This window comes from Rhopalosiphum padi, chromosome 3 (assembly GCF_020882245.1).
Source record: "Rhopalosiphum padi isolate XX-2018 chromosome 3, ASM2088224v1, whole genome shotgun sequence".
NCBI lineage: Eukaryota > Metazoa > Arthropoda > Insecta > Hemiptera > Aphididae > Rhopalosiphum > Rhopalosiphum padi.
The window spans coordinates 41,903,999-41,931,937 of NC_083599.1; the positions used below are offsets into that span (position 1 = coordinate 41,903,999).

The 27,939-nt window shown below is 25.4% G+C and overlaps 2 protein-coding genes across 9 annotated transcripts in view; one reads left to right on the forward strand and one right to left on the reverse strand.

Moving 5' to 3' along the window:
- The first annotated feature begins 5,617 nt into the window (after positions 1–5,617).
- The window catches only part of LOC132924136 (DNA ligase 3), a 57,041-nt gene continuing 34,719 nt past the window's right edge, over positions 5,618–27,939 (forward strand). For 2 of the 6 annotated variants that reach the window (XM_060988255.1, XM_060988253.1), the window contains exon 1: positions 18,337–18,468. Coding sequence is in view for 4 of the 6 variants with exons in the window: in XM_060988253.1 (XP_060844236.1) it covers positions 18,460–18,468 (9 nt within the window). In the remaining 2 variants the exon portion in view is untranslated. The other 4 variants (XM_060988251.1, XM_060988252.1, XM_060988256.1 and 1 more) reach the window with 4 other exon arrangements.
- The window catches only part of LOC132924137 (uncharacterized), a 34,510-nt gene continuing 26,682 nt past the window's right edge, over positions 20,112–27,939 (reverse strand). The window contains exons 2-4 of one of the 3 annotated variants that reach the window (XM_060988259.1): positions 21,272–21,420; positions 20,978–21,188; positions 20,112–20,453 (exon numbers count right to left, since the gene is read on the reverse strand). In XM_060988259.1, the coding sequence (XP_060844242.1) occupies positions 20,341–20,453; positions 20,978–21,188; positions 21,272–21,409 (462 nt within the window). In that variant the 5' untranslated portion in view covers positions 21,410–21,420 and the 3' untranslated portion in view covers positions 20,112–20,340. The remainder of the gene's footprint in view (positions 20,454–20,977; positions 21,189–21,271; positions 21,421–27,939) is intronic. The other 2 variants (XM_060988260.1, XM_060988258.1) reach the window with 2 other exon arrangements.

The window sequence follows — 27,939 nt, forward strand, 5'->3', positions numbered from 1 at the left end:
AAAAAATACAAGATACTATTGTAAAAATTTGTACTGAATAGTACCAAGAAATTTGAATTCTATGAAAACTATTTATAAAATATAATACAAATCTGTATTCATCTGCTTCTGTTGAGTGTTTATTTTCATTTGATAGTTTTGTGCACTCACTCAGTAGATCTAATCTATCAAACAAAATGTTTGATAAATAAATTTTTCTTAAAGGAAATCAAGATTTTATTTATAAAAATAACATTTAATTTAAAAACTAACCATAAGACTATAACCAATTAAATTTACATATTCATTTTTAACTATAAGTCCATAACCAATTAAACACATGTATATGATTACATATTAAGTAAAATTTAAGTTGTAATTTTTATGTAATTTATTAATTTTGGTCTATTTATATACATAATACATATAGTGATTTATTAGTCATATAATTTTATAATGTGTATTGACTTATGGTATTATTTAATATTTATACTTTATTGTATCTATATGCTATAGGCTATAATGCTAAACTACTATAGTGTATGGACAGTATAGTGTATTGTGTATATTGTATAGATCCTTTACATTTAATAGTTAATAAAATTAAATTGGAAATATAAAAGTATCATGTATCAAAACATAAAGATACATGTATTTTGTATCTAGATACAGTAAATGCACGTATCATGATACTTTTTTTTAGTGTCTTGCCCAACTCTGTTTGTACGTATTATATATAATATTTAATGTTTATAATTAACACCCCCCCCCTTAAGACAATCCTAGCTATGCCACTGTGTAGGACATAATATGGCTTCGTCAGTAAGAACTCATGGGTCAACCATCCGAGAGCTAGCAACGCTAAATGTTGTTTGACCACAGCATTATTCAGTTACTACTGACAATCACTATACCACATCATGATTATTAACATTTATTATTTAGGAATATTATCAAATCATTTACTGTTTGAATAGTTTTATTTAAATGTTGATACTGTTTTGTTGTATAATGAGATTATAGAATACACTGATTTTTATTATGAAATAAATAAAGGATAATTTTGACTCATTCCAATTCATTTTGATCCATCAATGAGATCTTAAACCTAAATTAGGGATTTGTTGAAGTTACATCAATTTAAAGTTTAATAAATCCATTATTATAAAATCAATGGTGGAACATTTAAGAACTGTAAGCATTGAGCATCTGCGGGTCTAGAACTGTTTTGAAATACTGGTCAAGTGTGATTGTCCAAGAAGTAACTCAAAAAAAGTTGTCCTTTCCTACGCCCCATAAAAAAAAATGTTTTTAAGTATGAGCCAAAATGTCAAACCGTAAACATATCTCTCTATGTTAATTGGTATCAATATTTATAAAAGCATAATTTGTTGACCTCATTATTAACATAATCTAATAAACTATAAGATTTTCAATCTCTGTTTTAATTAATGCTAAAAATATAATTTTGTTATAAAAACATTTTTTCAATTGCCTAACAAAAATTAATTGGTAATTGTATTGAATTTAATTCAAATCTTCATTCTAGAATAAACTTACAAGAAAATGAATTTCACCCAAGTCCTATTCCAGCTGTAGAAAATAGTGGTATTTGTAAGTATAAAATATATTTATTCTGATATTATTTTAACATACAATTATTTACTTTATGCATTTAATTTTTTTTTAAATATAAAATAATTCATATTTATAATTACATTTAGCCTCAGCACTTCAAAGTCCACAAGTACCATATCAGGTAATTTAACTTTCATTTTGTATGATTAAAAATAGTAAAAAAATTAAAAAATTATAAATTATAATGTTACAAGCTCAAAATGTTTCTAAAATTTATTAAACATCCAGCTTCTTTTAGAAATGCTTTATTATTATGATGAAAAGTAACTAATAGGTAAAAAAAATTATATTGGTATTTCTGTTTATTTAGCGGTAGTTTAATATTTTTAAATTATTACTATGCTCTTGTGCCGTTTTAAGATGATGATCAATCACGAAAAAAATAGTTTATCCAACGTGCCATTCTTCATAGTCAGCCAATTTAAGCTATATTGAAGTTGATGAGCTCTACTAAATCGTCTATCACTAAGTTATTTTCTTAAGACAGCACAAGTATATTCAAACAGACTGAAGTAAAAGCCAAAAGTAGTCAAAGTGAAAATGTTTATAATTTTATTTTGATACCTTAGTATAAAATTCTAATTTATTTTTTTATTTGCAATTTAGTCGATGTTATTCAAAAAATGTCGATGTGTAAATAAACAAAAATATGGAGTTTTACAAATTTTTTATTTTATTACAAAATTTTAAGTTTACACTTATCCACTTTTTGCGACACTTGATGTTTTGGTATTAAATTATCTAAACATATTCTAAAATCCTATATTCCGTGCCATTATTTTCTGTGATTTTACATGTGTTTCAAGTTTCAACCTCTCATAAATTAATCATTTATTATTTTTATCCTCTATATAATACTTCTTTCTATCACAAACTAACATATATTAGTTTATGCTTCTTATTAATAATATGGTTACTGTGTAAAATGTTAATGCCTTAATGGTTTTTATTTAACAGCATTCACAATATATGCTAAATAACTCCAATTATTGGTGTCATGTGCTTTATTTATTCAGTGTAATGTAACTTGATCTACACTATAATTAAATTAGAAGTGTTATGATTCTATAAGTTTAACTTCCTATGTACAAGTCATATTTCAATATTTAAATTATTCAGTTTCTAAGACTAGCAAGAAATTTTTTGGTAGAGCTACAAGTTTATATTTACTAGTATCATATATTGCGAACGTATTAATTTAAAAAATTACATTTGGCCTAACATGTTAATGTATTTTAATTAATTGAGCAGCCATATATTATGTTTAATCTAATAAATAATCAACATAATGACATTGTATAATACTATAATTTATTGTGTATTGTTTAGTATTTGGGAAATGAACTTCAAAATATTACTGGATGCATAAATTATAAATCAGGTGTTATTATTAATACAGTACCACTTCTTTTTATAAAATTAAATTTGATGCCTGGAGAAATTGCGCCAATTATTGCTAATTCCTTGGATATTAAATATATATTACATTATGTCGTGACTAGTAATCGTCCATTTGGAATTTGCCACAAAATGTAAACTATATCATATAATAAGTTATACTTATTAACTTATACATAATAATATAACAACAATATCTGTTTCAGTAACGAAAATATGTGTACATATGGTACACTAGTTGCCATTTGTGACCATTCTAAAGTCATGGAAGCTACTACACCAGAAACATATGAAATTAAAGTTAAGGGTTTACAGCTATTTCAACTTTTACATGTCAAATCATTTCCTGATAGGTAACTGATAATTGTTAATTATTTAAAAAATATTTAGTTGTGTAAGTTATATAGTATGTTTTTGGACCACAGTTGAAAGTACTACAAACTATTTATATGTAGAGATATGTATTTTAATGGAGATTTAAATACAGTAAAATCTCAATAAGACGGAATCACTTGGGACCATGCAATTATTCCGTGTTAACAGGGTTTCTGTTTTGACGGGTTCAAAAAAATAAAATTTGAAAAAAGCACCAAAGAAATTTTCTGTATTATCAGGGTTTCCGTTTCACCAAAGTTCCTTCTTATCGAGGTATTACTGTAGTATAAATGTATAATACGTAGATATCAAAATAAATATTATTTACTTAATTTATTTATTCAAATTATATTACCTTTTAATAGTAATCAATACAGTTACCCAAAAATTATTTTTTCTTTTAGTTAAAGAATATTGTTAGTGGATACATCTAAGTTGAAAATATTACATTTGAAAAACATTTAGACTGAAATTAATAAAAAAAAAAAAAAAAAAATAGCTTCTTGGGATTATTCTGTTTTAGTTATTTAATAATATATTAAAAAAATGAATTGATTTGTTTACTTTAATATATCTATACTTTGGTTCAAAGAAAAATAAATAAAGGGACAGGGACAAAAACTATAAACAAGTAAAACAACAACATAACATAACTATAAATCAATTGAGAAGTGCGAAGTAGCTTATTTTTATTTGGATTAGATATTAATTTAATTATTTAGTGTATTGAAATTTCAATTTTTTTTTTTTTTTAGTGATAATGAAACACTTGCTTTGGCTCGAATCAAATTTGTACAAAATATTACAATAAAACAACATCCGTACAATGAACTGTGTTTACGTCCAAGGAAATATAATTTAAGTCCTGCTGAAATGTAATAAATTTACACACTATTGAATAAAATATGAATTATGCCAAATTAACATATTAATATTTAGTATGCATTTGTATTTGTTAGGTTCCGTAAGAAAGGCATGTGGCAAAGTCAGTGGCCAGCTTGGGTTTATAAGCAATTTGATGTTGATGAATTAGTATCTCGCATTATCAAAAAAGTTAAATTATTGTGTAAGGCTAAATTATTGAATAATTTATTAATATGATAAAATCTATTTATACAGGGTGATTCTTTTATCATAAAACACTCATTATTTCAAAAAGTATTCATGTTTTTGAAAACATTTTTTACATAGTTTCAAGTTGTTAAAAAAATAACGTTTTTATTAACAAATTATATTTTTAAATATTTTTTATTCTTATATTTTTTTTAAGTTTTTACTTTTTTGAACGACAACATAGAGTTTTAATTTCATATACCAAAGCAGAAAAATTTTCTGAGTATTTTTTTACATCAAAATCAAATTTAGGCGAGTAGTTTATGAGTTATAACTTATAAGTATTTAAAGTTTAGATGTGCGGAATGGAGTGGTTACCCCGCAAAATGTTTGTCCACTACTCCGCTTGTCTAAACTTTAAATACGTATAACACAAAAATTACTCGCCCAAAATTCGATTTTTATGTATCTGGTACATATGTTATGTAACTGATATTTAAATTTTTTAATGTTTTATATTTTAAAGATAAAGGTATAACATTTTCAAATGTTCCAAGTATATTTTCATTCCAAGTGACAAAACTTGGTTTATTCACTCAAGAAGAAGTAAATGAATTGCTTGGTATTGAGTCAACAAACCTACGACTTCAATATGAACTACAGTATTTAAAAAAAAATGTAAGAAATGGTAGGTATTAAAGTAATTACAATGGCTTATTAATCTTTTTTATTCTAGCAATTTATGCAAAAATTTAAGTGCGCTAGATTTAGATGTGATTTTCCAATTTCCAATATGAGTCAATTGCTTTTAATATCTCTTAGTGGACTAGTGGATAGTTATTGTGACTCTTGGGGAGTAATTAATGGTCTAGTTACAGTTACTGACCTAGAAGATGGTTACAACGCAGTAATGGTTCAAAATATATCATCTGATATCTGGTTATTTGGGTATAATAAATGCATTATTTTTTTGTTATTAGTCATTACTCATTATTGTAATAATTGATTTTTATAGGTTTACAAGTTCTGCAATTTTTTGTCCAAACTGTGTAAATTATATAGGTTGGAAATTTGTGAATATTGATAAATCATCATTATTGCCAAAACTTTTTTATGGATTATCTGTACATGCCGTAACATCTATGGATACCTACATATTGCCTCTAGCTTCTCTAAATGATGAAATGTCACTCGAAGAAAACAGTGATAGAGAAATAATATTCGAGTCCGTCAGTGATGGAGGCATTTTAGTAAGATTTTAAGACATTTTTAAAATTTTCTTTACAAGTACCAAGTATGTAACCGAACCATAAAGATATATATTTGCTGCTATGCATACATATAAATACACAATTCAGCTATGCTTAGTATAGAAGAGTATAATTTAAATAGGTACATTTTTAAATAATCTGATCATTTATTAAATCTTAAATAGTTTTAAACTATTATTAAATTAACAAAATAGCACATTATATTATTATATATTAATAAAAAGAAAAATATGGGAAATTAATAAAATTACAGTTTTTTTTCTATGAATAACATTATTAATCTTTTAAACGTTTTTATTGCCTTAATCAATGTAATTTTTAACTACCTATTCTTGTATCAAAATATTTCTTTTAAAAATTAGTGAATTATACTTATAATTGATGAAATTATTCATATTTACCACAATTCATACTATACCAAAAAATATAAAATTTTAACATCAATTATGTTTTTACAATAACATATTAACATAATAAATGATGCTTAATTATATTAGTTTATTACACAATAAACAAACTATAACTAGATATTCTCGTATATTTAGAATATTGTATTTAACATATTTTATGTAAGTAACTAAATTATTATTGAGTTCATAATTATTATTTAAAATATCTGATTTAAGTACCTACATAATAATGATAATACATATAATACCGACAGACCATTGTCGTTGCTAGAATTTCGAAAAGAGGGCCATTAACAATAAAAAAACTCGTGTACAATTAAACGATGGTTAACGCTACAAATTAGTAATTACTTAATATACTACTTAAGCGTTTCTTAAAATTTTGTACAAACGTCTTAGATATAATAAAAATATTGCGAGCCCCTTTGAGGACGCTAAACCTGCACGTGTTGTCTCTGTCTTACAAATGTAAAACATAGCAAAAACTGTTTTGCGCGGGAAAGAACAGAAAAGGCTAGGTATATGTAGAAATAACTAAGAAACGAATTTTTCACCACGTAAAAAGGATAACTTTGACTGTGAAATATCGTTTTTATTTTTTAGATATTATAACTAAAAAAAAGTAAATAATAGATTTTGAAACAATAAGAATTTTTTAAGTCATAGCGCTCATAAGTGATATTAAAAAAAAATATATAAACGATATTTCACAGATAATGTTCTTAACTACATTATATATCAATTTGGATTCACTACAGCCCGAGTGGTTTTATCCCGCGCAAAACAGCTGTTGCTATATTTTACGTGTGTAAGACGGAGACAACACAAGCTTCCTTTTAATAAAAATGTTTTTATTGTTTCAATTTCATATCCAAATATTTATATTTTAATGATATGAAATAGAATAAATAAATAAAATGGGTTCAATGTGATGGATGGAGTTGTTTTTTCGATACTAAACTTATAGTACGAATTAATAAAAAATATAAATTAATTAATATATTAATTAGTTAGATTCTTAAACTGATTTTACTTGTAGGTAATCGATTTCTATATTTATTTTTAGCATAGATAATATGAGTAAAAAATCCAATTCATAGCAGTACGTTGAATATAATATATTATGAGGTAACGTTTAGTGATGACAGTATATCTTTTATGGGTATTGTTAATTTATTTATATATTATACTCATTATAGGTGCCGCACGCAAATATCTCGTGTCACCACCGCCATTCGCAACCTTAGAGTACCATCCGGAAACCACCACCTCTGTCCGCCAACACAATATAATGTAAATAATAATTATTATTACTAGCTATATTACTGGCCTTCTACACATTTTTCAATGGATGACAACCTGCAAGTACCTGCTCCACTCAGTTTTATCTTTCTCTTTTCTACCGCCCACGTGAAAACACTTTGGACTTCCACAGTTCCACCACATAAACTGACTTCAATTTCAATCATAATGAAGTAGCGCACCACCTAAAATCTTTCTTCTGGCAATGTCCAGTGGGAAGAATGATGATGCTCGGTGCTATTAAACACTGACGGGTGCCTGGTCCCTTAGTTCAGGCCCGGATTTATAGAATAATGGGCCCCATTAAGGCACCCAAAATGCAACTCAATAAATAACCTAAAATATTTTTAAATTGTTTAGAATCTAGCGGTTCCCAACCTTTTTAGTTTCGCGGACCACTAATTTTGTAAAAAAATATTTGAGGCCCACCCATAGCCTACATATACGTTTTCATAAAGTTATAATATATAATATATAGGTACATGTATATATAATATTATAATATATATTATATACATATATACATGTATATATAGTTATTAGGAATAAAACATTTTAAAAATTTAAAAAAAAAAACTTAATTCAACATTATCACAAGATAAACAATTTAATGTGATTTTTGACATTGCTTGTTCTTCACGAGAAAGTCAATATCTGGATTAAAACTTGTTAGTTTTAGTCTTAAATCAATTTCAACATTCAGTTTATTCCTATATTTATTTTTTAAATAAATTAAAGTAGAAAAAGCACGTTCACATAGATAAGTTGTCGAAAAGCCCATCAAGTTTCTCAGTGCAATTTTAGCGATTGCTGGATAGTCTTTCCGAACATTTAACCAGAATGGCAATAATTGTGTACTTTTAAAATACGATTTTAAAGTCTGATCACATGACATTTCAATCAATGAATCTTCTTCACTTGCAGATATTTTCAATTTTTTCAAGTAATCTTCTTCAAAGGGATTTCTGATCCATTGGATTTCCTCTTCAATTTTAGGGAAGTAGTTTCTAAAAACAGTGTAAAAATGATTTCAATTATGCCTATTAAAAAATATTAATTTGTAATTAAGAAAAATAAATAATTAAAAATAACCTGAGGTTGGAAGCTAAAGATTTGAGGTGATTTGTATAGTTGTAGCTGTTGCTTTATCAATTTTAACTTCGTTAGTTTCAAGAAAATCATGTAGGACTGGAAATGCATCGAAGGAATCTTGTTCTACTTTTAGAGCCCATCGTTGAAGCTTGATTATCATTGCATCAACTTTGTCTTGCACAAAAAACTTATGAATGTCTTTGCCTTGCAGAGTTAAATTAAGAACGTTGAGGGCACCAAAAATATCCGCCAAATACGCCAATCGTTTCAACCAGTTTTCATCGGTCACCAATTCTAAGTAGGAACTTGCAAGTTTTCGATCATAGTCCCCTTCCATAAGGAAAACCCTAAGTTCATCACGGAGCTCAAACAATCTTGATAACACTTTACCTCTTGACAGCCAACGAACTTCACAGTGAAGTAGAAGCTGTTTGTGTTCACTTCCCATTTCATCACACAAAACACCAAACAGTCTGGAGTTTTTAAGCCTTGCTTTAATAAAGTTAACGATTTTAACTGCACCATCAAGAGTTTTTTTGAGACACTCGTCCAAACCTTTAACTGCAAGAGCCTCTCTATGTATGCTACAATGTGCCCATTGAACTAAAGGAGCAACTGACCTAACTCTGGCAATTAATCCAGTATGAATTCCAGACATAGCACGTGCCCCATCAGTTGTCAAACCTACACACTTTGACCAATCTACTTCGTTTTCTTTTATAAATCTATCAACAGATTTAAAAATCTCTTCGCTAGTTGTTTTTGTCGACAAAGACTGACAAAACAGCATTTCTTCTTCAATATTACCATTAAACTCAAAACGAACAAAAGCTAATAAATTAGCTTCGCCAGCAACGTCTGTGCTTTCATCCAGTTGCAGCGAAAAATACTCACTTTGTTTTAAAACAGTAATCATAGCTATTTTCACATTTTCCGACATTTCATCAATTCTTCTTTTCACAGTCGTATTTGATAACGGAATTTCATTAATTTTTTTGGTACAATTTTCATCAAACAAAACATTACTTATTATTTTTGCTGCGGGAATAATAAGTTCTTCTCCCACGGTGTGAGCTGACCCCTTCTTTGCGATTAATAATGAAAGCTCATAAGAAACTTGGGTACTTGTTATGTTTTGTTTTGAAGATTTTTCTATGACTGATTTAGTCATAGAAAGATTTTTTTTCTTGATTTGAAAAAAATCGAGAGATTTTCCTACACATTCAGGATGTTTAGTTGATAGATGCCTTTCAAGTTTTGAAAATTTCATACATTCGTTGGATAGCGTTTCAAAACAAATCACACACTGCGGCATAGGCTCCTCCTCAGTACCAAAAAATACGAACCCGATTTTTAAAAAGTCAGGGTTATACTTACGAAAATATATTTTAGTTTTCTTTCTTATATTCAAACTTGACACATCAACAATCTCACTACTAGTTCCACTACTACTAGTTCCTTCATCAGTTGACAGCTTCGTCTTACGACAAGACCCAGTTCGAAACCAAGTATCCATATTTACGTGTAGCGTAATTAATAATATGTATTATGACACTATGTAATACGAGTACTATGTAGTAACTCAAAACAGACACAACGACGCATAAACACACAACCACTGTTACTGCCACAAATAACTAGTTTACCAATTTACGAAATCGAAAGACCTATTAAGTTTATCGCAACCCGCACGCCGTGTACGTTAAATACGATAAAAATGACAAATAACAAGAACCTATTAATAATCAACGAACTATATAAGATAAAACTAATTTCAAACATTCGATATCGTATCGTTAATTGTACATTTACTATACAGTATAGTAGTATACAGTATACACTATGACTATACACTATAGTTAAAATTGATTAAATATTATTATGATCAGAAATATAACAAAAAATATATAATAATATTATTTTAAATATATAAAATATTTATTATTATACCTATGGCTCACGGCCCAGTACCATGCTGCTCGCGGCCCACAAGTGGGCCGCGGCCCATGGGTTGGGAACCGCTACTTTAGATGTTATATAGATGAAAAACATTTAAAATCAATAGTTGTAATTATTACACATAATATAATATTTAAAACGACCATAAGTTTTCTTTTCTATATTCAACCAAAATAGTTATTAAATAATTTATACATTATGAATAATTCACATTATTATAAGTACTCTTATTTAAAACATTTTTTTCTTGATTTGTCACTAGCAAAAGTTAGCATAGTTTCTTGAAAATCAATTGATGGTAACAAATCATGTTCCGAAGATAAAATTATAAATGATTTTAAGGATTTTTGAGTCTGACTAGTTCTAAACTTATTTTTTATGCGTGCCAACTTTGAAAATGCCCGTTCAGCAGAACAATTTGCGACAGAAATTGTTAAGTATAATCGAATTGCAATTAAAATATTAGGAAATACATCTTTTATTTTTGTTTCTTAAAACCATTCTAATATTTTATGCACATTCGAAGCATCAAATGGTGGCTTACTGAGATCCCAATATTCTCTAAATTGAACCAACTCATTTTTTATAGAAGGTTCTACGTCATCTTTATACATAGAAATAAAATTGTCCAAGCTTAAGTTAATATCATTATTTGGCTGAATATTTAACTTAATGATAAATAAAAAATGCTGAGATACATAGTTATATGCGGTTATCCTTTTATCTAATTCTGTTACAAATTTATCTACAATCATTATATGTGTTTCTACTCTAAATTTGTCAATACCTTTTAACTGAGTTGAATTTTGAGATCCACTTGTACACTTTGTTTTAATTTGTCTTTCATTATCTTCATTTTTAAAATGCTTTTTTAATTTTAAACTTAGTTTTGTACTTTGATTTTCATAAGTGTCATACAAATCTCTTAGACTAGCCACATAATTTTTCAAAGATATAAGAAGGTTAACTGATTTTAATGGATCAATCATCTTGCTCTGAAGTTCAACAGATGTTTTATTGCACCGTTCTAATATATCATTCCATAAAATAGCCAAATATCCGGTTTTTTTTTTTTTTTAATATAGATTTTAATAAAATTTTTGCATCTCGTCTAGTATCACCATTTTCTTTTCAGTATTACTATCGCAAATTAATTCCAATATATTAATAATGGTATTATAATTTTTTATCAAAGCATTACAAGCATCTAAGTGACTAGACCATCGTGTATTACTTAACGACTTTAATACACTTAGTTGATTTTTACTATTTTTTTCTAATTTTTCTGTTAAAATTGTCCAACGATGTGTAGAGCCACTAAAAAAATTGTATAACATTTGAACAAATCCAAAAAAACTCACCGTTTCGATGCAACAATCTACACTATGCACACCAACTAAATTTAATGAGTGAGCAGTACGTGGAATATAGACGGCTAAATTATTTTTATTTTTCACATAACTTTGTAAACCTTGTTACTTGCCGCTCATATTAGCAGCATTGTCATAAGACTGGCCCCTACAATCTTCAATATTTAGTCCGACATTCTTTAAGTAATTTTCTAATATAAAATATAATGACTGACCTTTATGATTATCAAATGGACATAATTCAACTAGTCGTTCGTTGACACTAGTTGGTGTACAATATCTTAGAACTATGGCCATTTGATCAGTTTTGGATAAATCAGGTGTGGAGTCCATTATGATTGAAAAATACTTGGCTTCTTTTATTTGTGTTATAATAAGATTAGCAAGATCTGTATTCATTTGAGTAATTAGTTCATTGCAAATAGTTTTTGAAAGGTATGATGGATGTCCACTTCCTTTGTTACCATGCATTTCAATATGATTTCTTAAAAAAGGATCATATTCTGAAATAAGTTCTAAAATACCTAAATAATTACCATTATTATTGACATCGAAGACTTCTTTATCGCCTCTAAATGGTAAGCCTCTTGACGAAAGAAACTTGATTACAGAAATTACACGTTTCAATACTTCTTGCCAATATTCAGTTTCCACAGAGATTTGTCTACACATTTCTTTATTAATTGAAATAGTTGAGTTTACTCTTAATAACCATTTTGTAGTGGCATTTCTGTGATCTAAACTATTTTCGTGTTGAGTGATTCTTTCACTTTTTTCCACTTATCAAATCCACTGCAGACAAATGGATTATCTTTTGATCGACTACTTCCAAACAATTTGCACATGAAACAGAAAATACTTCCTTGACTGGGAGAATATAGCATCCATTGCCGATGACATTTTTCACCATTAGACAGTGTTCGTACAAACATTCCATTGGTTAGATGTCTTGTGTGATTTTTATCTGTAAATTAAATATGTTTTCTATTTAAACAGTATATTTTAATTAGGTGTTATTTGTATACTGAAGTTACATTATAATTTACCATCACAACGGGCAGATTGCTTAAAATTATTATTTTTATTTTGGAAGAATTCTGGTCTTTTATCTACACAAAATTGTAGGAATTTATTATGAACTTCACTTGGCCAGTAATATGGATCAATATATGAAGATGAATTTACATTATAATCATTTATATTCAATTCAACACTTTCAGGAGTAGTATCACATTTTTCAGACATTTGTAATTCTGCCTCATTTGCAACAGTTGAATCAATTTTATCATTATTAACTGAAAATGTTTAACCAATGAATAGTACACTTATATATATATATAGGTAAAACAAATGGACTAGAAAATCAACACTGTACTATATGTGATATTTCTATAATATTATACATAAAATATATATTATATAATATATAAATATAATACAATAGATATTGCTTAAAATTATAACTTACCAGAAGTAGAATCACATTTTTCAGAAATTTGTAATTCTGCCTCATTTGCAACAGCTGAATCAATTTTATCATTATTAACTGAAAATGTTTAACCAATGAATAGTACACTTATATATATATTAAATAGGTAAAAAAAATGGACTAGAAAATCAACACTGTACTATATTATACATATATAATTAGTATAATTAATATTATATTATATGTTGCTTAAAAATTTAAATTATAACTTACTTGGTAATAAATCGCAATTATTACTATTAAAATATCCAGTAATCTCTGGCAATGCAGCAGTCAATTCATTTTTTTTTTTTTTAGTTTCCTTTTTTGATATCCACTCATGTATTTTTTTTTCATTCATTGTGAAATAGGTAATACAAATTAAAAGAAATGAAATAAATAATTACTCGACGAGTACTATCGTTTGAAAGAACAGATAACAAATACACAACAAAAATACAACAGTCAACCTAACCAATAATCACGATTTAAAATAATAACACAATAAGTATTATTAGTTATCAATTTATCATGCATTATTCTGTCAGAGACAGAGTAATCACTATAGGGGCATTTACCATACACGCTATAAATAAGGCTCAACAGTCTATAAATAGATTATATACAATAATAACTCGTATTCATAATAAATTAATAACAAAACTATTGATATTTCTTATCAAACTCAACTATCGAAAATAGAAATACACACTATAATATCTGTAATTTCTTTATTCTGTAGTAATAGTGAAATGCTGTACATACCACAAAAACATACTTAATTATTTAATTTTATACGATATAATTTTTTTTAATAACTTAATTATTTGTGACAATGATATTTAGAATTCTTAATTTTTTCCTTGGGGCCCCATAACGTTGTGGGCCCTGGGGACGCGCCCCCTCTGCCCCCCCCTTAGTTCGGGCCTGCCTTAGTTAGTATATATATATATTTGTATCTGTCAACCATGTACATATTATTTTCATTATTGTTATTAAGACACTAAGTATCTGGCTGGTACAAAACAATTTGTTATATTATGAATATTATTATCATGTTTCCGGTTATTGTTCCAAGATGCTGTATGTGCATGTACATGTTATATTTATTATTTAATTATATAGAATAATGCTAGTATTATGTTTATAGTTTTTTAAGCCAACTGACATGAGACGATTTTTTGTCTCGTCGACAGTATTATTCTTTTAGATTCTGAACGGAGTGATGAATGTATTGATTTTACAATAATGTGTGTTTTTATTTATTAATTTTTAATTTAATTTTTATTTTTGTGTCTGTTATCAGTCATCAAGTTTTGGAGTAGTAATAGTGCTTTGATTTTTGACTTCAGCCCCTTTTTAAAAAGGAAAACGATGTAGTTGATACTTTGAAGGGGGGAGTCAAAAGTAAAAAAATTTCAAATTTTATGAGCGTATGAAATTTAATTTTTTAATGGAATCGCGTAAAATATAGATACATTACAAATTAAATATATAGGTAATAATATATTCTATACTAAATACTAAATAATAATTATCCTAGACTGACAAATCATCTCCGTTCAGAATTGTTTTTTGTATACAATGATACCTGTCATTGCATTCAAATTTAACACATCCATTATATAGTATAGAGGTACCCCTCTTGAAATAAACACTGGTCATTATTTAATACTTTTTTTTTATAAAAACAATACCAATCAACTATTTTGATTATTAGCATATGACATGGATTTCATTCCATCATATAAGTTGTGGTTTTGACTGTTTTGAGTCCATCCAAATTCCAAAACGTAATAAGGTAGGTAAGGTTTTACAATTTACGAAAATTCCACATTATAATACATTAAGAGGACGTTATACCCTCATGTGTTGTCTTTGTCTTACTAATGTAGATCATAGTACATTTTTATTCAGCAGAACACATTTTGTGATTTTAGCTTTAATAATTTAATATTAGAATAAATTTACCTATTATTAAATTTAAAGGTAAGAATATTATTATCTAGGGAATTTCATAGGTTTTTATTGATATCTTAATTTTTTCTAAGTGAGTTATGGTTATGTAAAATATTAAAACTTTGAAATGCTCGTAAAAATTAAAATACCAATAAAAACCTGAGATGCCCTAGATAACATTATTATCTTTAAGTTTGATAATAGGTAAATTGACTCTAATATTAAAGCTAACATCACAAAATGTGTTCTGCTGAATGAAAATTTGCTAGGATCTACATTTGTAAGACAGAGACATCACTACATGCGGGTATAACGTCTTCTTAATACTTATATTATGGAAATTAATTATTTCTACTTTAGTCAGAATTTTCCAAAAAAGTAATTTTAATTTTAAAGTTTTATTTTGTGTGATAAGGTTAATTATTGACCAACTACAAAAATAGTAGGTGTTTGTTACGAGAAAATATTTCATTAAACTCTTTCTATTTTTCGTGAATTAATTTTTATAATAATGTAAATAACAAGTTCTAACTTTCCAAAACTTCGAAAATTCTCATTTTAGACTTCGAATAAAGCGATGAATATATTGATTTTACGATGTTGGTATATTATAATAGATATTTAAAATTATGATTTACTTGACAAATGAATATAAAAAGGTTCCTTCTTTAAGTTGTTCATTTACCTATAAATTAAATAATCTCGAAATTATTGGTTACAATATTTTATTTATAATCGTTTATTCGTTTAAAATTCAAACTCTTACAAAATCATTACAATTTACAAAAGTAGTTTATAGTTAAACATTTATAAAATTTTTAAAATTCTACCTAAAATAACAAAAATGATAACATGATTTATTTTACGTTTATTCATAAAAATAATGAAAAAGCTTAGTGTCATTCTATAAATATTTTTTAAGTGAAGTTTTAAATTTGTATGAAATTGGATACATTTATTTTAGTAAATATTATATAAACGTAAAATAATGATGACTTATCATTTTATCAAATGATTTTAGTTTTTTTGTCGTTATTCAAAAAGTACCTATAAATCATAGCAACTTCAAACATTTTAATATTTTAAAATATTTGAACAATTTTTAAGCTATTTATAGACATTTTAAATTTTAAAATTTTTTAGTTTTTCATTTTAAAGTGTTATTGATAAACAAATTTATGCTCGGTTAAATCAACAGAAATTGTAATACAATATTCCACATAATATTTTCTTATTGTATTTTAAAAACATTAAAAACAGTTCGAGTTTACATACATGGTACCTATCTATGTATTAGATACCTAATACCTAAACTATTATTCAGTTATTATAATTTTAGGATATGCAAATTGCAAATGTGTAATTAATGCAATGTTTTTTGAAAAAATTAGTTCAACTTACCGTGTTATTATTAATAAAAAAAGGTCAACAAGCAATATAAATATAATATAAAATATTCTATACGCTAACAGGCTATCTAAGCTCAAAATTGTTTTTCGCATACCTATACAATGATATTAGCATATAATAATATAATATACCATTGATATAAAATTTTATAATATTTTACAGAAAGATAATATTAAATTTCGAGTTATATAAGTTGAAATAATATGGTATAAATATATACATAATAACTAAATACAATATTTTTGGAAAAAATATATCAACTTAATTATCTAACGTAATAGGCACAAAAAATGTAATAAATTACCTTAATATAATAGCTATACAAAAATAATATCATGAAGTATTATAGGTACTACTTGATGATAAGTTAGGCTAGGTTAGGTATAAGCTGACTGACCGCTACTGCTCAGAATTGTTTTTCGTATGTATACAATGATAATGATACTTATATCGTTGAATTTAAATTTTAAATTAACCCAGCTACCATAGGCACCCTACTTGCCCACTTGCCTACCTTTTTTAAAGTTGTATAAAATATAATGACATGATAAATGTTATCTTAATAAACTGATACCTAACTATAAAAAGTTGCTGGTAGAGAAAAACCTATAGGTATTAACCATAGTTATAACTTATAACTTATAAGCCTTATTATAGGCTTGATTCTTATGCCATATGCTCATACATAATATACTGAACCTCTACAACTCATTTTAAACTGAATGGGTCGTTCGTTTCCAATCGTAGACCTATAAAGAATACCTACTTTTTTCTTTTTTACATCGTAGAAATTTTGAGGTAGACTGTAGTCGCTGACTTCGTAATATAGAAATAAGTAGGTACTACAGTACTAAATAATAGGTATTACAGTTTACTCCCGATTATCCGTGGAATAGGGTGACAGGACATCCACGGATAAACGAATTCCGCGGATAATCCGCAAAATTAAATTTTATAATAAAAACTAAATTGGAAATTGAAATTGAAAATTATTATTACATATGTATTATTAAAAAAGATACACATGTATGTACAATGAATGTATGTATGTACATGTATAATGAAAAATTAATAAAAATTATAAATTATTTATGTGCAAAAAAATCAGTCACAAGTTGTTGTTTCTTTGTTTGAAAACTTCTTTTTAACTTGTGATTGAAGTTCTTTTAATAACATTTTGTCATACAGAGTTGTATCGTCTTGACAACCCAATTAAACCTATAATGATTTATAATGGAAAGATACAATACGTATATATTTTTTTGTATATATATATGTATGTAGACGATTCCGTCACGGATAATCGAGAGTAAACTGTTTATTTTTATTATGGTTGACTTGATTGTCTTGATTATTATGGAAATTAGACAATAGATCTATTCGCAGTTTACTCACTTACTCATTAGGAAAAGGTGACAACTGATAAGACTTTAATAATTACTATATTTTATTATTATTAATACCTAGGTAAAATTATTTTATAATTTAATATTATTATTAATATTATTTTGTTTGTTATCATTATCAATTTATCATACACACATTGATAAGACTAGTGTCAATAGATGATAACAGCGGCATGTAGTCAGTACCAAAGCTAAAGAATTAACCTATAGTACCTACTGGTGAATGGTGATTACTGATTAGTGAGTACTTACTATTGTAGTATAGTACTACTTACTAGTTTGATTTCAAATTTTCTCGTTTACTCGTTTTCAGTCTTCAACATTTAAAATTTCAAACACGTTTTTAAGCATTTCCATCTACCAGTGTGGATGAGTATAGTATGTATCTCAAACCTCAATAATTGTGTTGCACTTCGATTTTATATTATATGAGATGAACAAATTGGTAACACTAACACACTTACTACTTTTATTATAATTTAAAAGATAATTGGCTGTCATATAGTATGCGGTCTACCGGTGAATTTACGAGTTTAGTATGCGGTCTACCGGTGATTTACAAATATACTATGCAGTCTACCGCAAATAAATAAATTAAAAATTATATCATAATATTAAAGTATAATTATTGTAGCAGTAATAGTAAAAAATTAATAATTAAAAATTAGTTTGTCAAAAAAATTCATCCAGTCACATACGGTGTTGGACGATCTCCCAGTTAATGTCATAATTGTTTTATTGGATAAACCTTGAGTCCAGTAGAACACCAGTTCTAACTGTTGACTGAGGCTTAGTCCACTATTTAGACGACCATTTTTGTCAATAAAAGTCAAAAAAGCATTATCTTTCCTATAATAGTATACACAATTATGATTAAATAAGCCAAATGAATAAAAGAAAATAATTTTCTTAGGTACCTTAAGCTTTGTGTTGTTTGACATCCCTTTCTCTTACAACGTAAAATTCTCCTTTTCTTACCTCTCTCCTTGCGTAGGTATAAATTCATACCACTTCCACACTTAATACATTTGGCATTTTCATTATTTGCCACAAGAGTTTTTCTAATTAAAATATTTGTGGTTGATTCGTCACTATTAATAATTGAATAAAAATCTTTTGCCAACATATTGAATGTGTAAAATATAAATTGTGTCGCGCAATAAATGACGTACTGAGCTATTGAGCCCATACTTTTACAAAATGTCGAAGTATTGTTATCTGTGTATAAGGCAATAAAGATAAAGTGTTGACCGAAGAAATCTATTAAAAATAAACTTAAGCCTATGTAAAAACTGCAGGTAGACCGCATCCTACAGTGGCCGGTAGAACGCGTTTGCCGGTAGACCGCATACTATATGACAGCCAGATAATTTTTACCTGTTTATACAAGCTTTTATTTTAATTTTAAAAAGTTTTCTGCATTATACAATTGTTGGCCAACAATTTAATGTAAGCAATTCAACATATTAAGTATTTAATATTATAATAGGTATGAAAATGTAGATAATATTTTAGTGATAGATACATTTTGCTCTACATAACCTGAATATTGCGATTGTATCATGTCAAATTATATTTCGCACATGCTGATTACTGGTATTTGGTTCTAAGTCAGTAACAAAAATAATCTAGTTATGAAATAATATAGGTACAATTAATGATATAACTTATTTGTATTAAGCAGGATAAAAGATATCTACTCATTATTATTAGGATAATCTAGATTATCTTAAAATAAACGTCTAAGAAAGTTATCTGAAAATAAGAACAGATTATAGTTAAATGTAGTACCGATATCTATAATTTCTAAGTTAATATTTTATTTCTTTCTGTTCGTCATTTGTCCCATATTTAATGTAAGCACATTTTAGTATATTTTACATCAAGTAATAAATAAACAAATGCCTATGTATATTGTTTTCATGTATATTGATTATAAATTATTAAAATTTAAAATTTAAATATAATTTTCTATTAAAAACTATTTAAACATTATTAGATATTTTTAATTCTGTGCATCAATGACATTCATAATATCTAAATAAGTATCTAACTGACATAACTAATACATTAAATGTTTACTATATTTTATTATTTGTATATAAATATGAATAATAATGATATAATTAATGAATTATGATAAATGAATCTTCACAGTATCAAACTACTTATTATTAATGTTATAATTTTATTGGAATAATACATTTACTACGAATTTATTTTTTCCAATAAAATCAAAAACATGATGGTTTAAAACTGTTGTGTATTGTAATATCTTTTTGTTACATAACGGATGAAATTGTCATAGTCATCTATGGATTTTTTTTTGTTGCAAATCTTAAAATAACATAAGTTTGTTTTATCTGTAAAAGTGAATTATGCATTATAGTACAAAACAATAAATACATAGTATACTTATAAAGTCATAAATATATATAATACAGGTGTGTCATTTAAGTTTTTAGTTGTTGATGTCACTATGTTTACATGCCATTTATAGATATAGATTTTAATATTATGTTTACCTTGTACATAAAATAACAACTAGGATTTTTATAATTAACTATTTAATTGGAAACAATATATTTTTGTGATTTCTTTCACACAACTTAGTGATTGGGATTTTTTGTTAATTTCTCATGGTTGTAATTTGTATGCAATTTTATTATTATTTGATATTTATAATATATTGTTGTTATACATTGTGACTTAGTAGTTGGTCAAAATATATATTAATGCTTTTGTTTTAGTTTTGGTATGCTGAAGAAGGTATTTTACAAAAAAAAAAAATAGGCGTAAATGCACACCCTGCTTACTCAAATGATGCACCTGATACTATATATAGATATAGTATATTGAAATATTCATAATAAGGTTTATGACTTACGGTTTTTCTTACCACTTTTCTTGTTAAAATGTTCAATACTTTTCATATTTTGAAGATTTTCAAATGTTGATTGCTGTAAATCCTCATTTTTTAATTCATTCTCTGTGAATTTGTCAAAATATTTGCCATTTATTGATGTCAATGACAATGGTTGTATTATTTTCTCTATTTTCTCATTATCTTTGATGTTTGTATGTTGATTATTTATATCCTATTTATATAATAACTCAACAAATGAATAAAAAGTAGCAGGTATAATTATTGGTTTATTTTAATTTCATTACTTAATATTACCTCTAAAAACTGTTTAAATAATGAAATCATATTTTCATTTGACAATTTTGAATCGTCACCAAGCTCCAATCCAGTTGAACCAATTGCAGTAGTTATCAATATTTGCAAGACTATTAATTTCCACCAATTTGTTGCCATATTTTTATCGTCTGTAAATATACAATTGTTATAACTTAAAAGTATTATTAATTTGCCATTCTTAATTATATATATGGCTGTCATGTAGTATGCAGTCTACCAGCGATTTACAAATATAATTTATGGTTTACTGCTAATGAATAAATAAAAATTGAAAATTAAAGTACTTATAGGTTATAACTTATAAGTAATAGGTAATGTTTATTAATTGTGTCTAAATTGTTTTCAAGAATTTAAATATTGTATTGTTTTATGTTAAATCGTGTTGCAACTGATCAAAACACACATTATTCCATAAAACCTTCAGCCATATCTTTCAAAAGACAAAAATGCAACTTTCTTTTCTCTACTCCTCTCCTGGCTTACGTACAAATTCATATAATTTCCACACTTATAACATTAGGCATTTTCATTGTTTGCCAAAACATTTTTATTAAATAAAAAATTTGTGGTTGATTCATCACTACTTATAATTAAATAAAAATCTTCAGTATAGAGCATTTTCCGGTAGATCGTATACTATATGACAGTCATATATATCATATATATATATACAATATACATTGGTACAATTATAGTTATATTTATAATAATTTGTATCTTGTATTCAAATAATATTAAATATTGTTATAATTTATACCTAAGTTACTTATTGCAATAAATAATATAATACTTAGATGTGTATATGACAGTTAAAATAAATGATAATTATAATCCATTTTAACCTTGCCTATATATATATTAATTAAATCAAATTAAATTAACTTGATGAAAGAGAATAATTAAATGTATAATTCTTCACCTTTATAATTGTATTAGGAATATAAATTAAATGTACAGTGTAAAATAAATACTAAATCATATATTTTTTAACAGATATAATAATTGTAGAGCGAATAATATTGTTGACTGTTAAAATTTCTGAATTATTTTTAGAAACAATATAAATATGATTATGATTATTTATTTTATAAAATATCAACTTTTATATGTATTATTAACATTTGTATAATATTATTTGATTTTTTTTAAAAGTATTTGATAGGTAGTATGCATTTATAATTGTATAATAAAAGGTATTTAAAGTAAAGGGTATTATTTCATTTTCATAGAGTATTACTATTAACACACACACATATAATATATATATATATAGATAGTAATATGTTTATGTTGTTTTAAGATGTTTTTATAGTTAATGGCAAATTTAAATAAAATAGATAGCAAAAACTTTATCTTTAATCTTGTTTTCATTATTGTAGTTTTTCAGTTTATGTTTTTTTTATAGCTTTAATGTTCTTTCAAATGATATTAATAGACAATAATATTAAATACAAATGTGCATATTCACAAAAACAATAATTATATACAATTATTGCAGATATTTATTATTTTTTTTAATATTAATAAGTTAATCATAGTGCCTACATTTTAGTTAAAAATTTCGTTATATCTATGTGGCTATTCATAATTCATAGCATAATATTAATCAACGCGAATAGTTTATTTGTTTTTTTAGTGATTTATTAACTACTTATTTTTTCCTTACTATAGTTTTAATCTTATTCACTCAAGTACTTTTATTTTTTTCCATTGTGAGTATAATCAAATGGTAGAAATATACTTAAATTAAATTAAGTTAATAGTTTTATATATTTAATGCTTTAAAATGTTAGATGTAATTTATATTTAAATTAGTGCTTGAGTGAAGTTTGTGGAAGGATAGTAAAATGTTGTCTTCTAATTTTTCTTAATAAGTTATTCAGCATTTAAGTCTTTAATAACAAAAATGTTGTGTCTTATACTATTCAAGATTATGATTTCTGATTAAAATATGAAAGAATTTTTGATTTAAAATATATAATATATAATATTTAGATCAATATTTACTACTAAGTGAAGATAATTGTGGTTTGTTTGTTATTTTTAATGATAAAGAAAGCTTTTTTTTAAAATATTTTATTAGTTTTTTGATTTAATTAAGCATAAGAAAATACTGTGTAAAATTAATAAAATGTTTAATGTGCCCAAAATGCTTAATATTTCTTTATAAAAGTGATATAATTGAAAAAATTGTTTATCAGTATTTTGTTTTACCTAATTCAAAAAATTATTTAAAATTATTCATACATAAATATATTTAAATTTTTTAATATAAATAATGTAAAGTATATGTATATTTTAATTTAAACACTTTTGAGATTTTGAAAAGATTGTGTATGTTTCATCTTTATTGTTTATAATTTAAAGTTTTATTTCTATGATCTATATCTGTAGGAATTTGAAGTTAACTATATTAAAATTACAAATAAAAACTCAAAAATGATTTTGTTTTTAAAGAAATACATTAATTTTCGAATATCAAAAAATTTATCTTTTCTTAGGATTAGAATCTGATTTTTGAATATTTAATGTAGCATTGAGTTTACAGATATAAAGTTAAAAATTCAACTCAAAATTAGAAATAAATAACAATATTAAATATATTACATATTCTAAAACATTCTCATTTTAAATGTATTTTTTAATAATTATACTCTAACAATTATTCTAACGTAACTTAAATTATCTGTGTACCTAGAAAATTTGGTAGAGTACTCAACTATATATTGTTGTATATATATATTCTATATATTGCCTAAATAATATACATTGCTGGCAATATAATTGTTTGAAAGTTTTTTTATTCAAACTACTTAGAGAAGATATTGACACATTGTTGGTATAGAAGTGTTGCATGTTCTATCATTCTATTTGCTTCTGTTTTGGTTAATAGTTTTTAATATGAAACTGTGCTTATATAAAATAAATTCCAAATACCAATTTATTAAAAATTACAAAAAAAAGCGAGATATAATTTAAATTTTGTTAAGCATTTTGAATTGAAAAACATTGTATGATTATTTAATTATATTTTCCTCCTGTTCGATCTTTTTTATTCTAATCCTACTATCTATCAAAAATTACAGGATATTAATTCAGAGTTTATTGTTTTTTCATTATGTCACAACGGAAATTGATAAAAATTAAATTTCCTTAAATTTCTTCACTAAGTAGTCACTAGTCACCTATATTGTGAATGATTTTCAAAAAAATTTTTTTTGGTCATAACACTCATAACATTTGTAGGTTAACAAAAATGCAAATAGAAATAACGAATTTCGTTTGAAATTTAAAAAAAATAGCATATGTAACTTGGTTGTTATATAATGAAAGATTTTATTGAAATATTTAATGAGTTTTAACTTAATTAAGTTAAGCTTGGCCATTAATTATATATAAATTTAGTATTAACTTAATGTCTTAATGTTTGTTTTATTCAAAGGATAGTTTTTCTAATTATTTAACAAGAAGTGTCTATTGTATTTCTGTTTAATTTTTTAACATCTTTGTTTTCGCGTAATTTATAATATTTAGGGATTTATAAAAAAATCCAATTTCTAGGGATATTCAAACATTTTAAACTGATACTTTTTTTGATTCTGAAAAGATTTACGAATGTACTTTTTAGTGTTACAATGATTGTTTGTGTTTTTTTGTATGACGTCATCTTTAGGAACAGTAAAATGCGTCAATCTTAAATTTTCAATTTTTAGGGTAGTTTTTACTAGCAAATATGATCTAGTTGGTATTTCGGGAATCAGTAGACGGGAAAAACTAAATAAATAAATTGTTTACTAAAAAACAGGAATTTACGCAAAACGAAGTCTCAACAAAATGGTTTAGTAATCAGTTTTACTTATTTTGTTTTAATTAAAAAATTATTAGTGGTAAGAACATAAAAACTTCAGTTTTTAATAAAACGTTTATCTACTTATATTGTTATTTTCTATTCACAACTAAATTTTTAACATCTTACTATCTAATTACAATTATTAACATCGTACATTAGTATACCGAGGGTTGGTATCGATTTATAAGTTAATAATATCATAACCATTTCGGTCTTATACTATAGGATATAAATAAATTATATTATAATAACTATTATTTGTTTGGATAATAGAACTATAAAATATAAATTGTTTATAGTTTTACTTAAATGAATAGGATTACTTAACGTAACGAATGTATTTTATTAAAATACATTATTTTAGTCCTTTAAACGATTGTTTTTTTTTACAGCAATTAAAATAAAATCGGTTTATTTTGGACTTATAAAATTGGCTAAACCTCCAAAATTTATCAAAAAACACAAGAAAAATAATTTTTAGTAATAGGAGAGTTCTTTTTTTAATAGTAAAAAAAAATGATGTGTACATTATTTAATGAATAATAAAAAAATCGAAGTACTTATGTATGGATATGTGTATAACTGAGTATAAAAATTAAGTAATGAAGTTTTATAATTTTTTGTACCTAATTTCTGTTCTTTTTTTCATTTAAGTTTTTTTTATATAATATTTTAATAGAATTGGTTTTTGAATAAAACTTATCGAATTTATTCAATGTTCCGTCAATCAATTTGTCTAAAGGTATAACATTACTTATTCTCAAAATTGGATACACGAAAATGTTAGAATAGAAGTGTAGAAAACAAATTATTCGAGAAGCGATGGATAATCACTTATCGTCATGCTGTTGTTCGAAATTCGAATGAAACGTGGTCCCAATTCTGTGCTGGCGCCAAATAACCAATTATTTTTTCACCGGATTCTACATAAAATGCAAAGCAGCTTCATTGGTACATGTTTTCCATTTAAAAAAATTGCAATTGTAAACTGACATTTACAGTTTGAAACAAGGACTTTGCCTAGTTTATACTCTTTCTATTTTCCACATGAGTGGCATATAATTTTTATTTAAAAAGTATTAGTTGAATTGCCTTAGTGTAAAAAACAATTCGTGAGTTTAAATTGAAATCCTTATTTGTTCAGATATAAAACATTTTTATGATTCAAAAGATTTTAGCAAATGACAGTATGCTAAGTAAATATATAAGATAATGCATTATCATAACTTATATAATATTAAGTATATTTAAGTCTTAGAACTAAAAGAAGTACGGAATTATTTTTGTTAATAGCAAATATTATTAGAAAGCATTTAAAGTTCATCAAAATCTCGATAATTGCAAATTATTCTGTAGTTTTTACTGCATAAATATCTTCTGTAAAAATTTTCTGTTTGTGCTCAAGAATTGAAACTTTAATACAAGATTCTTGGGTTTTATACTTATTTAAAAAATATTTTGACTTTTAAAGATATAAAGCATGAGAAATATTCGATTCTTTTTGTAAAATGTCGATAAAAGTTATTCCTTTTGTCAAAAATCTTAAAATGTTAATATAAGATTTTAGATAAAGATATATTTGTACAATATATATATATTTTTATATGTATTTAAAGTTCTAAGTTTTTACAAAATTCATTAAATTCACAAGAATTTACAAACTACTAGTATTTTGTAGTAAAAAATTTATAAAATCTTTTATTTTTATAGCCAACGTATAAACATTTAATACAATGTTCTTCATAAATATTTTATATTGAAACTAAAAATTTTTAAAAATATATAAATACAGTTATATTTTATAGATATTTAAACAAAATTACGTATTTCAATGATGAATCACAATGTTAATTATTTGGTTATAAATCAAAAACATTACGAATTCAACTGTATGTAATGACATTTTTTATTTTATTATTATCTATTTATGAACCTAATTTTACTGTTATACGGTTTTACAGAAAAATAATATAAACATTCGAGTTATACAAGTTGATATAATATGGTGCACATATATATATTATTATAATAATATAAAAATGAATAATAGTTATATTAAAAAATATATCATGAAGTAATTGGTACTTGGTGATTTAGGCTCTCCATTCAAAATCGTTTTTCGTGTACAATGATATTATATCATTGATTTCAAATTTAGCATATCTATAATAGTGATCTACACGATATCTAATGTACAGCAGGGCGGTATCCACTTGTCTACTTTTTTTTTTTAATTATTTAGAAAAATACTGGGAATTCGTTAATTTTGACTCTAGGTCCCAATTAGATTACATTTTTTACCCAGAACACCTCTCTCAAAGTTTAAAGACAAAAACTAGTTTTTTGGTTCTAAATGTATGATAATAAACCCAAATAATTGTATTGTATTATTGTGAAACCAATAGCACTTTCCTCGCACCAATAAGAATTTTAAATCTGTTTTCGTAATTTGAATGTTATTTTTACATAATGCGATACAACTTTATTTTAGTATAAAATTCTTCCAACAGAACGTTAGATAAGTTTAACCTGGATATTCTTTGATATTTTAATTTTGTAGGTACCATAGGCGAATATTTGGTCACATCCGTGGGGGGGGGGGCGTAAATAGACATTTTTAGGTGCTTCAACCTATTAACTAGTGGCTACTACTACTTTATTCTAGCTGCGGAAATAAGTATACATAGGTAATAGAAACATAAAAAAATAAAAAATTGAATAGCTACTTAATTTTTTTTATTTTAATTGTATAAAATAAATCTATTGCTTTGTGCAAATATATTAATAATTGTAACGG